This window comes from Lonchura striata, chromosome 8 (genome assembly GCF_050655825.1).
Source record: "Lonchura striata isolate lonStrDom1 chromosome 8, ASM5065582v1, whole genome shotgun sequence".
NCBI classification, from domain to species: domain Eukaryota; kingdom Metazoa; phylum Chordata; class Aves; order Passeriformes; family Estrildidae; genus Lonchura; species Lonchura striata.
Genome location: NC_140710.1, coordinates 22,232,302 through 22,250,440, shown reverse-complemented (window position 1 = coordinate 22,250,440; position 18,139 = coordinate 22,232,302). Strand labels below are relative to the sequence as shown.

General features: G+C 37.5%; 1 protein-coding gene across 4 annotated transcripts in view; it reads left to right on the top strand.

Annotated features, from left to right (window-relative positions):
* NEK7 (NIMA related kinase 7) overlaps positions 1–18,139 on the top strand; it is a 63,327-nt gene that overhangs the window by 33,639 nt on the left and 11,549 nt on the right. For all 4 annotated transcript variants that reach the window (XR_014956925.1, XM_085586011.1, XM_021547419.3 and 1 more), the window contains exons 6-8: positions 7,309–7,417; positions 9,631–9,738; positions 16,746–16,840. Coding sequence is in view for 3 of the 4 variants with exons in the window: in XM_085586011.1 (XP_085442137.1) it covers positions 7,309–7,417; positions 9,631–9,738; positions 16,746–16,840 (312 nt within the window). In the remaining variant the exon portion in view is untranslated. The remainder of the gene's footprint in view (positions 1–7,308; positions 7,418–9,630; positions 9,739–16,745; positions 16,841–18,139) is intronic.

The following is an 18,139-nucleotide window of genomic DNA, read 5'->3' as shown; positions in this document are numbered from 1 at the left end:
GTGCATGTTTGTGTAATTTATTTCGTTTCATGATACTGATTTATCTTGATCTATCATTGCAGATTTTAAAACACGGAATCTGGTTCTTTTGGCTTTCAGCAGTATCTGTGTCTCTGTGCTTTTTTTCTTTCCATGACTGCTAGATTTAAAGAACAAAAAACCCCAGTACCACCACCCCCACGCCAAGCCTCCTCACACAAAGTATTTTTATTGAGCATATGGTTATATTTTATAATATAGAACAGTTTGGCACTTTGCTGAAGTTACATCATTGATATATGTTAAAAGCTTCAAAATATTTTTTTCCTCAGTGGTTTATTTTTACTTTCTGTATCACCTTTACCTTAGCTCTTTTCCATACTCATTTTTGAAAAAAAGCTTCAAAAGATAGAGTGTAGCTTGAAGAAGCCTTTAATATAATAGCTAGTGTAACACAGAGTGTGCTAATTACAGATCAAAGTGAAACTATTTTTATGTGCCGTTTCCTAAGGGAGGAACCTGGGGCTTTGAACCAGTCAGGCTAATTTTTGCCACTAACCTTTTTTAAAGCTGCTAAAAAACTTACTCTTTTTCATATTTTTTACCTCCTGTAATTAAAAAATAGTTAATCCTATTCAACTTTGTGTACCTGTGTAGCAGGTGAAATGTGGGGTGGGGTGTTCCGAGGGGAAGCAGCTGCTCTGTGGATGGAGCTGTGAAGTCTTAAAAGAAAAAGTGAAGGCACAGAGCCCTGGCAGGGTGGTAGAGCTGCTTCTGGTAAGCTTTTCCTCTATCCATGTGTGTCACTGGGGTGTCTGACAGTGCTCCACTGTCAGCCACAAGCAACCACTGTGAGAGCAGCAGCACCAGTTTACCTTGTGTGTGTTACATACAAGTGCTGGCAGAATGAGAGCTGGCTGGTCCCCCAGATTGCAATCAGTGGGATAATTGGGCTGGGTAATTGCCAGGCAGCCTTGTTAGTTTTGCTGTGAGTCAGCCGTTGTGTGTGTCTGCTGCTGGAATAATAAGAATAAGTAGGCAGGTTTTCTGCTAAAAAAATTAGACAATCAACAGCATTTTGTCTTGTGGTCAGTTGCCTTCACAGACATTACACCTGAAGCTGTTGTGGAAGTTCTGGCTGTACACACAGGAAAATAATGGTGTCAGTCAGCTATGAAAAGTTAACATGGCAGTAAACTTCATTTAACTTATACAGACTGTTCCAATAGGCTTTGGAGATTTCATCTCCACCTTTGCCCACTCGGTCTAAAATTGTCTGTGAGCCTTTAAAGAGCAGGGAGAGTTGGAAAATTTTTATTGAATAATAGTTCTGGATACTTTTATTGTTTGAAATTACCTGCAAACAATACTTGGGAGTTGCATTTGAAAAATCTGCACTGTCAGTGTTTGCACTAGGTGGATAACTTGCTCAGAATAGAGATTTCAAATTTGTCTGCCTTGTTTGTAGAGACAATTGTTAAAAAAAGTTGATAGCCTCTGTATTTACTGTGTCATGGTTTTTATTAGGAAACAGAATTAATGATTCAAGCTTGAGTTTCACCTCTTCGTGCTGTACCAGTTTTCCCAAGGAGATTTTTTCTGGAGAGAGATGCATATAAACAAATACTGCTGAATTTAAACGTGTGGTTGTGTAGTTTAAGAAGCCCCACTCAGCAGTAACAGCAGAGACAAGAAAAATGATGCAGTATTGGAAATTTATATTAGTGGTTCTGCAAGTATATTGGATTTCAGTAGGTAATCTCTATTTCTGAATACTCTGTCCTTGCTCTTCTGCGTCAGCAGAAATGTTAGGTGGAACAGAGGGACTGTAGGTGGGCTGCTCAATAAGGAAAATTGAAATGAATCCTTGCAAAGAAAGTTGGCTAAAAATATGTTTATGTAAAGTGACTTTGTGCAGAGCTTTCTAAGGAATATGAGCTTAACCAGGAGTCTTACTAAGTTTGGTTATTAGCATGAAAGAATATATAGGAAAATGGAAAACATGAAAAATTTTCCTTGCATGTTTTATAGGGCTTATAATTTCTTGTAAATGACTGTCCTGTTTTTGATTTTGTCTGAAATATGATTCTGTTTGGGAAGATGCTTCTATCTCAGTTCTGTACTGACCCTGCAGCATTTTTCTGGGTTTTTTTCCTTTTTTTTTTTTTTTTTTTTTTTTTTTTTTTAAAGGGAAAACCATAGTTTAACTCTGACTTGGCCTTCTGATGCTAGTAGGTACTTCTAATAGTACCATTATTTTACATGTTAATTTTTTTACTGTATCATAGTCTTTTGTTCTTGATGAAATAAAGTTTGTTGTATACCAAGATGTCTAATAGAGGAAGATTTAATTTTTTAAAACTCTTTTTTTGTGAATTCTGAAAGGGTAAAAAATAAATGTATGGCAACTCCAGTAAGGGGAGATATAAGCAACTGTTAATAAAAGTTGGAAAACAAACCAGGTAAATATTTTTATTTTAGTCACTTTATTGGCTGACTGCTTGCTGCTTTTGGTATGTTCAGTTGATAGATGAAAAATAGTTTGGGTGGGTTTCTTTGGTATTTGTTCTCTTTTTACAAGTAAGAGACAGCTGCTGCTCTTGAAATGTAGGCAAATTTGATGACACTGTATATCAAACTGAATGAATGAATCAGGATGTGGTGGGAAGTTCTATTTTTGTTCTGCATAGAAAGCGAAGAAAAATGGCAGAAAGCTTGCCATGGTCTAAACAGATGGACAGCTGAATTAATCAAAGAACAGAACCAGACAAAACTCGAGGATGCTGTGTTGCTACTAGAATTATATAGCTTTTAAGATATAAAACAAGACTTAGGTACAGATTTCCTTTCTACATTCAGGAGTCTCCAAAACATTGGGATGTTGCTGCCCATCTTCACCAGTCTGTCTTGCTGACCCTGCATGCCCTGGCCTGTTGTGGTTTGTTTCTGTTGTATGCACAGAGTGAGAGCTCTTGCTTGTGCTTCCAGAATTTCCTATTGTGGCTGCCTGACCTCCTCTTTCCTCTTTGTTCTTCCTGCTTGTCCATATTAAAAAAGCTCCCAAAGAAACACAGTCAGAAGTAGTCAAGAGCTTTATTGTGTTACCCAGAAGTTCTGTGTAATCATTTTTGCATCTCTTTCCTCTTGATGAGGTTCAGATTTCTTTCCACTAGTATCTGGTCATTGAATCACTGTTTTATAAGTCTATACAGTAAAATATAAAAACTTCCCATTTTTTATATTTTTTGCAAGTTGTAAATGAAGTCATGATAACAAAAAGATGTGATCAAGGTTCTTATTAAATCATGAAAGAAAGGAAGGAATCTATTAAAAGTAATGTAATCCATCATTCTCATTTTGCTTTTCTTCCAAATATTGTCTTTCAAAAAACAACTCTAGGCTGTAGCATGTGCAGGGAAAAATTCAGATATATGTTGTTGTGGGTTTGTTTGACAGTTACACAGTTCTTTTCTTTTTTTAAATAATGAGTCTGCAAAATTGTTTGGATGATCAATTTATCAACTCTCTGCAAGAGAAGTTCATAAACATCTTGATTTCTTTACTCCAGTTAGCTTCTTAAACACTCATTGTGTTGTCTTTTTTCTTATTTATTCCTATTTTTTCTCTATTCAGTGAGACCTAAACCAGACTAAATCACACCTTAAAATCCTCTGATACACCAACATCGGAACTGAATGCTAAAGTTTGTCCAGGTGTGGTTATTGATACGTAGGCAGTCATATCTGAATCTCTAGTTGTGTGTAAATCACCTCTGTTCACTCTCATTTGCAAGAAATCCTTAGGTTTCCTATAAAATCCAAGCATAGTCCTGTGCCTTTGCTGTAAGTATTGTCTGAAATGTGGCTTTTAAACCTAGGTAGGACCAGCTTTTAAGTGCTGTCACTTTTATATCTGGAGTTTAAAGCATCATCTTTACAAACTCAGTGTAATATGACTTCTGCCTTGACTTCAGACTTTTTTCTCCGTTAATCCTTTGTTTTGTTTGTCAAGAAACAGAATGGCATTTGCTGTTTAAGTGCGGGGCAGCTATATTTAATTTCATTATTATGGAAACATTTGGAGCATATTTAACTTTTCTTTTAGCAATTCATTAGAGAACCAGGAGAGTTCTGTTTTCCCACTATGAAATTGCTTAGTCATTCTGTAAAAGGGATGAAAATATGAACTGGTGATACAGCCTGCCTGCCTCAAAGCTCTTTAAGGCATTTGGCTAGAAGATTTATGACCACCAAAATGTCCCGTTTTATTAAATGTCTGAATTGCTCTTTTATCCACAATGTACTGGCATTGTGGTGACTCTTCAAAGTAGTTTCTTGTGATTCCATTCTCGGATGGAGATGGAAATTTCATGGGATATGGCTTTTGAAACAAATAACTCTTGCTGGGAGCCAACCTGCTGTGAAAGTGTGCCGGGTGTTCTGTTTACCTGACAAAGCACTGGCTTGCTGCACTGCCCAAATTTTTAATGCACATGTACAAGCAGCTCCCTTTTTGCCCAGTTTCAACTAGTTTGAGATTGATCTTTCACCTCAGACAGGATCATGTTTATTTAATGTCACACCCTAGAAGGTCATCAGGCTGAGGGACATCAGGGCTGTCCTTTGAGCCTAAGACAGGTGGAAGAAGGGGAATAATCAGGACTTGAGGATGAGAGCACTTCAGAGAGAGCTGTATGTCAGGCCGTGTTTCTCTGAGGGCAAATCTGGGCGGGTAATGCCAACCTGTGTACAATGGGAGAGAGCTCTGAGGTTAACTGGGTGCTGTGGACCTCCGAATGCTTCAGGCACTAAGCAGTGGTTTATTTTCAGCATTGACTGTGGTGTTGCTTTGCTGTGCTACAACAGAGGTTCAAATTATTGTTGCAGCATCGTAACTTCTGCATTTTGGCTTCCATGTAGGGAGGGAGCAAACACCACAATCGTTAGAACTGCAGTTTGCATTGTGGACTATTTTAAAATGAAGGAGAAAGGAAAGGATCGTGCTTTGAATACAGTTCATGTGTGCTATATGAATTGAATTACACTGGCATAAAAATAGGTTTGCCTGTGTTTTCCATCAACTTACATTTCTTGTTAGAAGGTAAGGTTCTAAACAGAAATGGAATTTTCCTTTTGACTTTCCTCAGAACTAACTGTCTGCTGGACTTGTTTCCTAAAAGTGTGCAACTTGTTTCAATAGCTAGTTTTGCAAAATTCATCTTTTTAGTGATGGCTTTTCATCACTATTTTACCTGCTGGTAGACAACAGCCTAAGAAAATATTGAAGTGTAGATTTTGAGGGGAAAAGATAGAATAATTAATTATTCAACATAATGCTAATTGAGTTTATCTTAAAGATAATGATATTATTTGTAAGCCCATACAAATGAAAATGTTGCCTGTTTCTTTGTTTAGTTTTAAACATTGTTAGCAAATCTAGCATCTCTCTTTTCCATCCTCTTTAGATGGATAAATTCTCTGGGGTTAAGTAATATTGTTGATGCTTTCAGGAGGAGGTTATTATTGTCCTGCAAAATTATTAATGCCTTTAGCAGAATGAGTCTACTTTAAGTTGCATCCTTGAACTGTAAGAACTGAAGCCAATTTTGTAGTGTACATCAGCTACAGTGCTAGCGATGGCTAGTAAATGAAGTGTTAAAAGAAAACTTGTACATAAATACATTGAAAGTGCACTGCTGTACCTTAGATAAATCGGAATGGGAATGTGTAATTGACAATCTTCCCGTTTCAGGCATTTTGTGAATGGCCTTTCATCACTGCTTGTACTTGCATTCGAGTTAAAAAAAATAATAATTCAGAATGTTTAAATAAAGTACCTAGTTATAATTATGATAATTTCAGAATGCATTTTAAATCAAGGAACTGTGCTTTCATGTACACATACTTAGATGTATTGTGTATTTGTTTTTAAATGAAAAGAAACCTGGTCTCCATCTTCCTGTTGACATCAAACAGTCCTCTGATATGCAAATCCAGCTATGGGGAGAACAGATACACAGGGTTTGTTTGGATTCAGTCCAAGACTGAAAGAAAATTATATTTAAAGACGTAATTTATATGCTTTGCCTCATTTAAATGAAAATGCATTTTGTAATAATCCCTATAACAAAAAACATTTGGTGGAATGTTAAGATCCTTTGTACGACTGATGCATTTTTGCTATAGGTAGTTTAAAAGCATCTCTCTCATATTCCTGTGTGTCTGTAATGTGCAGATGCAGCTGTCAACTTCTCAGTGGCATGTTTTAACAGAGTATGAAAATATATTTTTTTTGTAAATTAATAAATGTTTGTTATGTGAACTTTCTTAAGGCGTGCATGAGTGTGAAGTCTGTCTGTACCCACAATTAAAATACATCAAGTACTTTGCTTTCCGTCTAAAATTTTGCTAGTCTTAATGTTTATGTATTTTCTCCTTGCGTTGAGCTTCAAAACCTGACACAATACAATTTCTTTGGAAACATAGGCTAAACAAGGAACAATTTTTCCATCTTTTTCCCTTTAGCTGCAGCATTTATAATGATGAAACTTTTACATTTTAACATTGGCTGAATTCCAGGTTTTCAGTAGGTATCTTTGGAGGACTGTTAGGCAGTTCCTGAATACCACATTTGAAGCTGATGTGTATAGCAGAGTGTCATTGTTTTGTGTAAGCTTTAACAGACCAGTGAACTGTTACCAGTGATCAGGAATAGGTTTTTATACAGGATAGAAGATACTTGAACAGAAGTTACATCACTGTGAAATTTTCAGAAATCAGTTCCTTTAATTCCCTTTTGTGTACTGCAGAGGTTTTTAAAACTAATGTGATCAATTTTTTGTACATGATCTTCGTGACTCTGTGATATTGCTATTGTTTTTTTCTTTGTTTTAGAAAATGAGGGTATGGAAATAAATTTTGGTGTGAGGAAATTACCTAATTTCGGACGTTCTGTGGCACATAACTTTATATCTGGCCTTTATTTGTTCTATGGTTACTTTATACTAGATTACTCTGACCATATTAATCCAACACTGAAGAGTGCTAAATACTGTATAAATCCTTTTTTGGGGTAGGAGTTTTATTTTATTAATGTTATTTGTGTCTCTGTGTGTAGACTGACTTATAAATGACTCATCACATGCAGTGGTGATACATATATTAATATTTAAGGGGAAAATTTTCTATGTCAAGAAATTTTGTTAAACCTTTCACATTAGGTTGTTAACCTCTTGTATTTTTTATATTTAAATTAAGGATTTTCTGTCTTTTTTCAGTAATTTTATGCAGGTTTTAATTTTTAACATTCACTAACCATGTTTTTTTTAAGCATTTTAAGAAACAGAAGAGGTTGATTCCTGAAAGAACAGTTTGGAAGTACTTTGTTCAGCTTTGCAGTGCCTTGGAACATATGCATTCTCGTCGTGTTATGCATAGAGGTAATACAGGATCAAAGATGGCTTGTCCTTACTATACCTTTGACTGTGTGAGATTTAAGCTGGATGGAATCAATTTTGACAGCTGAAACATTGTATGTTTCTATAAGATTTTATAAGTAATAGAAAACTGAGAGAAGTTTGCGGCTGTATATTTGTTGTTGTAGGCATTTGTTTGATAGTAAGTTTTTCAAAATAAGCGATAGTTCTGTGAGTGATGGATACCCTGCCATAGCTGCTTCATTTTTCTGGCTCTTACCTTCTGTCCTGTATTTATTCTTCTATATTTGCCTGTTTTCTTGCCCAAGTGTTGCTACCTGCCTTGCACAGATCTGTCAGTCCATTCTTTACAGCGCTTGCATCTGGTTGTTGTAGAGTATCTGCTCCTGCCCTGCTTGCTCATGATGTACAGGCCCTTCTCCCAGTCCCTCCTCTATTGGATTATGTGCAGGTGTGAGCATTTCCTCCAGTTCTTTGCTCCTTTCCACTATCTCCAGTCTCTGTGTCCCAGCAGCCCTGGTAGTTGCCAGCTATCCCTGTCAGGTACTAAGTTCCTTGGTCCATTTTAAACCTCGCTGCTGCTGTCTCCTCTGGATGTGGTCTTCATTTCACCTCATAACTCTTGAGTCAAAGAAAATGGATCATAGTATAACTTATTATTCGATTGCTATTTTTTTCCCCTTTCTAAAATCCCTCTGGTTATGGAATTGTGAGCTGTGTGCAGGCTGTCACCTTTAGGGTTCAGGTGACATTGCCTGTCTTAGGTTGGTGGCTCCCTATGCTAGAGTGCAGCTCACTGCCTGATAGGAACAGTCCCTTGATGTCTGCTGAATCTGTCATTTGCAGCTGGAAATTTTGCACCCTTAGCAGATGAGCTTAGAGACCCCTGCCCCTGCAAACGCCTTTCCATTGTGATTCTCCCTTTTTTTTTTACATTTGTGCATTTGTGCAGATGCCTGCGAGTACAAATGATACAAAGAGAAGGACATAAAATACAGATTATTTCCATAGTGTAAAAGTATCTTCCTTTAATATTCTTATAATTAATTTAGTTAATTTCTGTATATTTTAGCTCAAAACAAAAGGATTTAAGTTCCTTAAACTGAAATACTAAGTTCGAAGCTTCTGGCAAACCTATGGCAAATCTAATGATTCCATGGTTACATGCCAAAAGCAATGACAATTAAATCTATTTTTAAATTGAGCTATATCCGTGTTGGATTATTACACAAAGGGTTATCCTAACTCCTGAAAACTGGGTCAGATAGCAGGAGAACATAATTACTTCTGTCTTCCTCTAAAGCTTGTAAGCTTTTGTAACTTTTTTACTGGAAACCTGAAAATGCTGGTGTTTGAAGGGTTATTAACCTTTTACTGTGCCTGTATCTTATACAAACTGTAATCCCCTCTTATCAGAGTGAACTGATTTCTGTAATTTTAAAGCTAGGGTGGATTGCTCTTCAGCAGAGTAAGAGCTAAACTCCCTTGCCAAACAAATAACAGGTCAGTTTATTTAGAAGACTAACAAGGTAGCTATCTTGTTGGAAATCATAGAATTAGAGACTCTGCTGTTGTCTCTAAGGAATTGGATTAAAACTTAAACTGGATATTACTTGTGAAAAATAACTGTCTGGGGTATACATCATTATTTTTCTTTGTTTCTACTTGATTAGCCCAATTCTGTTGATGAGTTCAAATAACCATTCTCCTGAGTAAACTTGTTTCTTGTTTTAATGCCTGCTCTTATAGAGAATCAGCTATCTATTTCAAATAAATGACGTTATGCCACTGTGGGTAATTTGATCAGCAAAAGTGATGAAAAATGCTGTACAGTTCTTGAAAACATTTTTAGGCTGTTACTTAAGGCATAACAAAAGAGGTTCTCTAGTTCTAATGCAAATCCTTCTATGTAGCTCATATAAAGTAGTAATGATTCCCCTGTATGTGCTTCTGGACTTAGGGTGTGTGGGTTTTTTTTGTTTGTTTGTTTTTTTAAAAATACTTTCCATGGCTCTTGGTTTTCTTCGGTTGAGTGATGGTTGTACTATTAAAATTGTGGATTTGAAATTCTGTATTCTGGGCCCATTCTTTCTGATTAGCTCTGTCAAATGTTACTAATATTGCCTGTAAATAAAATCCTCTATTATTAATAGAAGAGTAGCTTTTCTTGCAACCTCACTGTGACTTTTAAATTTTTAAATTTATTTTTCTTTCAGATATAAAGCCAGCAAATGTGTTCATTACAGCTACAGGAGTAGTAAAGCTGGGAGATCTTGGACTTGGTCGATTTTTCAGCTCCAAAACCACAGCTGCCCATTCTTTAGGTAAGCTTTCTTTGAGGTACAGGTGTTGGACAGATAGAGTATTTTATATGGTGGAAATACTGTGCCCCACTCAGGAGGAGGAAGAAAAGCGTTAGGACCAGCTAAAGATGTTCTTAAGTAATAATAAAAATGTGGTCCTAAAAGTGTTCTTAACAAAAGTATCGTCAGCACCATGGACAAATACAGAAACACTAACACTGAGTATACTTTGAGCATACTTTGGGTATTTTCCCTCCTTTGTCTGCATAATTTAGTGTACATTTCTACCTCTGAACAAGTCTTTAAGACAATAGTTATACCTAGAAATTCTAGGAAAAAATAAGGTGATAATATGGATGCATTTTTAAAAAATTGACTTGAACTTTATTCAGTGTTGAGAGGACTCTTGTAATTCTGTGTGCCTGCGTGAGTAGCATTAATGACCTCTTGGTTACATGGTTTCAAAGGGCTCTCAGAGGAGCTTCCATTTTTTAAGGTGATGTTTCTCAATGTAAGCTTAAGTTGTTGAGGGGAGATCAGAATTAACAAAACCAGTTCCCAGATAACTTATAAAAACAAGTATAGAAAAAAGCTTTCTGAAATGCTCTGTTTATTCTTTGCTAGCACATGAAACTAGCAGTATATTACCTCTATCCAAATAAAATTTTCATGTAATTTGCATCTTTTGAGTAGCATGTGAATACAAGGATGAGTAAGAGGCCTTTAAAAAAGAATAGTTAAATATTTGGCATATATTTTAAGTTTAAAAGTAGGTAACAGATGAATGACAGACTCTAAGAGGATCTCTGTAGAAGAGAAAAACCTTGTAAATGGAGTAACATCTGCTTTAAAGAGAAATGTAGGAAATAGTGTTCATAGTACTATTAGGTTGGATTTTTTTAGGTAAGAAAACATTCTTTTACCTCATTGAAGTGTCTGCATTTGGTGGTTGCTGAACACAAGCCTGTGCACTGATTGCATGTTTGTAGTACATTTGAGGTTTGAGTGACATGTGTTAACGGCCAAAAAGATAATATTTTGGACAGGAATTTTTTGACACTCCTTACTTCCCTGTCCTTCCCTGTCCAAAAGCCTTTGGTCACTCCTTTCCAGTGTTTGCCATGTCTGGTGCAGGCTGGTAAAGTCAGACCCATGAGTAGGTGCCGAGGCGCTGGAGGAACCCAGTGCTGCATTAGCAGGAGCCTGAGGAGGAGCAGAGCGGGTCGCTCCAATGTGGCACTGCCGATCTGCTGCTGTCACAGGCACCGTGTGGCACCCAAAGTGCTGCTGCTCCTGCTGCCCTTGCAAGCCAGTGGCTGTCTCTGGCAGCCCAGTGGAGAGGCTGGGTTGGGTTCTTGCAGGTGGGCTCTGCTCCTGCCTGCAGATGGAAGGAGGGTGTGAAACGGGAGCTGTAAATCCTGATCTGAGGAGTGGGAGCTCATGGATGAAGCAGAGCTCAGCAGTGAGGGTGGGAGAGTGGACTTGCATTCTGAGGCACAAGTCAGGAAGTTAAAAGAGGAGCAGACTGCCTCAACCCTGGATTATTTTGGCTCCTGACAGCAGAGTGGTTGTGAGGGATGAGCTGCAAATTTAAAAAAGCTGAAGATTGTGCCAGAGTTAAAAACAGTGTAAAACCCCTGAAGCCTTTAAAGCTTATCTTTGCAGATGCAAGAGTCGTCCAGAGAGTGGGGAAGGAGGGGAGGATGGCAGCTTTGTTTCTTATGTTGGTGGCTGTGTCTTGGTAGAGGAGTTGTTACTTTTTATTTTCTTTTTTTCCGCATCTCTTCATTTCCCATTTCCCTCTTAATTATGGCCTAATGTCAGAATTCAACCTAGAAAAAAGGTTTGTGTCAGCTGTTAACTTAGGCTGCAGAGAAGACAGTGACTTTCTGATTTGTCATCACTAGCAGAGACCACTCCTTAAATTGATTCCTTCTGCAGTTTCTGATGCTGGTTTTCTTGAAATTTCTTTCAAAGTCGTATCTTTTTATGATTCCATAAACCTTTGGTGCACGTAACCTAGTAAATTGCAAACATATGTGTGGCAATTTATACTTGTTTACAGGCTTTATAAAAATTTCAGTAGCAAACTAGATTCAGGCTTTCAGAGATAAAGAAATGTACTAAAATTTTAATTAGCTACAGCTTCTAACTGCTAATTATGAATAATACTGATTTAATTAGAATCTTTACTGATGGTCTGTTTGAAACAAATAAAAAAACTGCTCTGGACAGGGTTTTTTCATCTTCTTAACTCTATACAGCTTTATCAAGATTTTACTGTTGTCATGGCTCTACCTTTTTGGAAATTGGAAACCTTTCTTACAAAAGGGCAGAGGTAATGTAGGCATTTGGTATTGCTGATTTGATACAAACTTGACAAAATGTCTTGTTTTCAGAACACTTTATATTAGCTGCTTTCCCTACAACTCTGTTAGGGTTTTCTTGCTGCTGTTTTAGTGGCTGAATGCCAGGCCTTATGCTCTTTGGTGAAATGGCAATGCTAAGGCCAGCTCATGGATATATGTGGTTTTTTCTTTGTTAGCCATTCAGTGGATGTAGAGATAAGTCTTTTCATACTTCAGTTACAAAAAGAATCATTTGATCTCTCTGCTGTGGCTGTGCTGTAAGGCTGCACAGTGTGCTGTCCTGGCAGGCACTGCCACCAACATGGGGATCCCTTCTTGCAGGGCAAAGGAGCAGATCTGCAATCTTAAAATGCTCTAATGCAGAGAATCATCTGCATGGAATTTTGGTCTTGTGTCTTTCGACAACTTCTGTCATTTCTGTGATACTGCTGTCCTCAGCACAGACTATGTTATGTGAGGGGTTTGAATATAAACTATAAACAGCTTGTGGAAAATAAAATACCTTGTGAAAATGTGTGCAGATACTCTCCTCTCCTCTCACATACGGGTCTCTAACACAGTAGAGGGTGTGCTGAGGTGGTGGTTAGCAGCACCATTCTGTGAGTAGAATAAGCTCCACTTAGACACCCAACCATACTCAGAAGCTGCACCCTCAGTGTACAGTAATGCTGGCAGGGAAACCTGCAGCTGAGTCATTGCAGTCATCCAGGAAGCTGTGTTAAAATAGCTCTTGTATTTTATGTACAGAAACATGAGATCTCTTACAGTAGTTTGAAAGCTGAAGAGAAACTATTGTGTTGTTATAAAATAACTCAGGATATTTATAGATTGGCTTATGTAGAAGGATTGTTTGCACATTGTGGGCTAGGTTGCCAAGTTACTTTGGATAAGTGCAGTAGATTGGGTCCTGTCCTTGAAGACAAACCTTCACTTAGATATCTCCTATAGTTATATTAAATAAGTACAAACCCTGAACATCATAGAATCAGTAGGGTTGGAAAGGACCTCCAAGCTGCTTGTTTGTCTTCAGCATCCACATTCTTCTTGTTAAGCATGTTGTAAGCATTGACCTCTGTATTACAAAATTGCTGTGATCTTATGGACACTGAGTCATTCATAAACTATGTCTTTTGGTTACTGAAATTTGGCCTCTTTAGCCCCCTTTCTGAATTCTGGTAGTTATGTATGCCAGTGCATGAAATGTCAGTAATAATTATGTGGCCATTTTTAAAACTATGGTCTGCTAAACCTGTCCTGAATGAACCACTGCGTTGTTTTGTATAAGTAGATTTAACATTTACCAGGCAGGTTTTTCTTCCAGCCTCAAAATGCTTGATAGCTTTTAGAGCTAGTAAATATTTTAGAACTAGTAACTATATTAGAGCAACTTACTATATTTAATTCTGCTCCTTGATGCACTTGTTTAACTTTACTCAGATGCATTGTGAGGTATATATTTATCCAGATAGTAAGATGGACTGTGGATATCATAACTCCCTTTTCTGTAATAGTCTTTGTCTCTGATCCTTCAAATCAGCTCCCTGCTCTGTATTAACTACCATTTCCATTATATCTATCCCCTCTGCCAGTAATAGGAAGCTTGCATAAATACTCAACATTTTTTGGATCTACTGCATCTTTAAAGGGAAAGGGATGGAGCTCCAGAGCAGCAACAGATTGTGAGCAGACACTGTATTTGACACAGACCATTTTCAAGGAGTTTACTGTTCAGACTTGCAGGTTGTCACAGGTCTGCAAATGGAGCAAGTAGAACACTGAAGTTACTGATTTTGTTCTTAAAAATGTAGGCACCTCAATGATTTGGATAATTTTCTTGTATTAACCCACTTCTGTGTCTTCAGATGAGTAAAGGAAGTGAGGAAGTTTCATATCCCTATACTACTGGGATGCTGTATTTCATTTAACAGTATAAAAAGATCCAGGAAAGAAATATAGCATACAGTCACACTGGTAGTTGCTTACCAGCAGCATAGCTATGTCCTGAGTGTGCTCACTGTGTTAAAAGGATCATTGCAATGCTTTCAGTAGTTCCTGAATGTCAGAATAATAAATCTTTAGTGTCATGTTCTATTAAAAACAGTGTACAAGTAGTAATGATGTCTGAATCTTCAGGTTGTTTGATTCCAGAACTAATTTCAATTCCTCTCACTAGTTGGCCATGGGGGGCTGCAGGTTGTGTTGCAGTGGAGGTGTTACACTAGGCTAAATGCTGTAAAATGGTAACATTTGTTCTTGCTTTTCACTATCATCAATCTTTCACGGTCATATCAGACCCCTAATGTATCAGCAGGCTTCCCAGAGCTGCTGGTTAAAATTACCTTTGCTTTTGGTAGACTATGAACCTTCAAACCTCAGTGTTTTCAGCTGCCCCCTGTGGATTCTGTGAAGCCTCTTTCTGGCACATTACTCACTGCCAGCCACTTGTGTGATACCTCAGAGCAGCAGAGGCACTGCTGCTGCAGCCAGTGAACAAACACATTACTATTAAACTTATTTCTGCTGTTAGATGAATTCTACCAACAAAGCATCAGAATATACTAAACCAGTGCTTTAATTAATGGATACAAAATGTAGCTGATATTTTTCAGAGGCGTCCAAGCTCATAAGTTGTTGGGGTGTTAAAAAAAATTCAAGAGGGAAATAAAACAGTAAGATAATAAAAATATGAAACCTGTGTCATTCTAAATGCTTAGTTACATTTCTAATCTTAAGATATCTGTCATTAAATGCCTATTAAAATACTGATGTTGATACATCAGAAAACAGCTGCTTCTGGATATTTTGGCATTGTGGTCTACCCATCTGCTTGCCTGTTGTTTCACAGGGAAAAGACAATTCTCTGTTGTGGGTGGATGCAAACATCCTATGCGAATAAATGTCTCCCACAGTACTCCCTTGAGTTGCCTTTCCCCAGCCTTTCTGCCTTTAACCTGTTCCCATTGGCAGCCTCAGTTCAGAGGTGCACTGAGGGACAGGGGCTGTGGCACTCTCAGCTTTCCCAGAGCTGGAAATCTCTCCCAGCATGCTTGAGGGGCCAGATCCATTGCAGGATACCACATGGGGACCTGTCTTTGCCTAAACAAAAGCAGTTTAAATGGGTTTTCAGTGTTGTTGGCCAAGGAGCAGATCAAGTGAAATTATGGGTTACCAGCAGCAGTGGCCTTGCCTGAGACAGGTGGTTCTGGGTTTCCCTATCTGAGCTAGGTCCTTCAAGTAGGAAAATAATTCTCCCTCCTCTTTACTTCCTCATGACATAGTTTGACATGCAGCATTTCTTAATGGTAGGGCACATTGTTAAAACAAAAACCTTAACTTTTTGCAAATTATTAGAGTAAAATTATGTCTGATTACTTAGTTATTTAACCTGATTATTTGGATGTGGAAGTACTTATATATTTACTATATTTCTGTTTCCAGTATTCATACAGAGATAAATTCTGAATTAGCTTCATCTATTCAGAACAGCAGAAGTGAAACCAAATCATTGTGTTACAGTAATATGTGAGGTTCATACCACAAAGAACAAAAATGAGAAATTGCTGATTTTAATCGCTGATGGTGTTGCAAGATATTTGGTTTCAAAATAAAATCAACTTGAATTGACAGTAATCAACTGTTTTTCATCATTGGGATTCAGCACTTAAGAAAATCAGACAAAATCAAAATAAAAATCTGTATAGATCTGTGACTTTTTGGTGGAAACAGGGAGAAAGTTCAGAAATAATGCACTAAAATTGCTATTACCATTATTTTCCATAACTTTTTTCTTATTGCTCTGTCATACATGAAATCATCACTCAGCTACTTCTTTGTACTGACATTTTTTTATAGTTCTGAAACATCTCTCGGTATTTCTCTGTTCCAGGTAACTTGTGATGCAGATGGGTAGAGTTTGATTAAAATCGAGGGGAGAGATGTTCTGGAGTATTCAATGTAAATTTACTCTGGGACAGTCCTAATAAGTGCTGCTTTTCAAGAGCAGACATTTCCAGAGCCCACAACTCTGAGCCTGGATTAAGCTGGGACAGGCACAGGTTTGGGAGCTTAAAAGCCCTTGTGGAATTTAGTCCTACAGCTGATGGCTGAGTCGCCCTTAGGAACCTCAGCTTCTGCTGGGCTTGCTGCTTTTCCTGCCCTCATCTCTGAAGGGCCTGAATCTCAGGCTGTTTTCATTTCAGCTGTTCAAAGTACCTAGTTTTTTTAGTTCCAAAACCAGCTTTTCAGATTTATGTATTCTCAAAGGAAGAACAGAACTCGTAAAACAAAAACTTCAGCCTGTGGTAGAGAATTTCTAGTGTTGTTTCTAGCCACAGTGGTAACAGTTTGGAAAAGTAGCAGGGATGTGTGTGTGTAGTACTTCCCCTTGCTTCTCCTTAGGAGAAACAAATTACTTATGAGGTTCCTCAAAAGCAAAATTCGGAAGTGCTCTACAACTGCATAGCTCTGGTAATGAGCACTGAAAATAAAGCTGCAATGGATTAAATAGATACTAATTTGTGTGGTTTTGTCAAACTGAAGTGTCCTAAGTATGGGTTGAAGTTTTAAGTGTAGCAAAATGAGAGAGATGAGAAATAGTCTTCTACCAGGAAGAAACAGCAGAAATTTTCATTCAAAAATACTTGTGGTTTTTTTTTGCAGTTGGTACGCCTTATTATATGTCTCCAGAGAGAATACATGAAAATGGTTACAACTTCAAGTCTGACATCTGGTCTCTAGGCTGTCTGCTGTATGAGGTAATACTGATAGATACAGTGAACTTAATAACACTCTTGTACTTCCCCCTTCCCCTGCTCCCCTCCCCTTACATCACTTAAGCATGTGAAATACTTTTATTTGTGTTTTACTTGAACTTGCCTTTAACTGGGCTTGCTACAAAGATTTTACAGCAATTTCTTGAAGATTGGGTGTGACTGGAGGATTAGTAAATGAATAATAGCAAGCACATGTAAAATTGTTTTTGGTGTTTTCATGCTGGTTGTATGGTTTTGTTAATAAATCATTGAGAAGTAGTAGGACTGATTTGAATATGTAAGTAATGCTTTCAAAAAGCTGCAATATAGTTAGTTTAATAGAAATTTCTTATTTTTATAAGGACCTTAAACCTAAGAAAAATTATTAAAAAGGTTTATTGTACTTCTACTAGCTTGGATGAATCCTCATTTTAACAACTTCTGCTGCATACATATGTAGTTTTTCTGTTCTTCTGTGATGATTAAACTGCAATTGTTTAGTTTCTCTATTGGTCCAGTCGATTGGTAGGTGACACATAATTTTAAATAATAGTATATTTTCAAAAACAGAAAAGTACAGGGCACATTGAAATGGAGGCAAATGAAGGTGTGAAAAACAGGTAGGCTTCTAAAACAAATACATCTTCCAAATTCTTTGTGTATCATTTCTTGATTAGACAAATAACACCTGTGTTGAATGATGCTGGGGAAAAAATGGTTCCGTCAGCAATAGCAGTGAAGTCTCTCCAGTCATGTTCCAGGTAGAAACGAATCTACTCAAGGCATTTTTTGTTTACCTACAAACCACGTGCCTCAGTGGGTCAGCAGAGCTCATTTTATACATACTCAGCAGGATCAGCACCTCCTTGTTTATGTTAGGATTGTGTAGAAGACACTGGCAGCCTGTTGAGGTTGGATGTTACTCCAGTAGTATTTGTTTACTTTCTATCACTGACATGGTGCTTTGAATCTTTAAAGGATGAATAGCTATACTGCAAGTCTGCAGTTTACATATATGTGTACAGCTGTTGCTTTAAATATTGGGGATCATTCAAGGAAGGAAGTCCAGCTGCTAGCAAGTATTTAGAAGTTTGAATCCTGAACTAAAACTTAATCCTGTATTGGGATTCCTCAATACCAACCATGGCAGCTGCCTTAAATTTCAGTGCTCTGCTTTGCACACTTGTGCAAGCCCTAAGGTAGCATAAAGGTAGATGAGCATTCTTCAGTATTATTATTTCTTTGCCACTTGTTGGTTTACATGAGGATTTCTTAGAATCTGGAAATAAGCAAATAAAATCT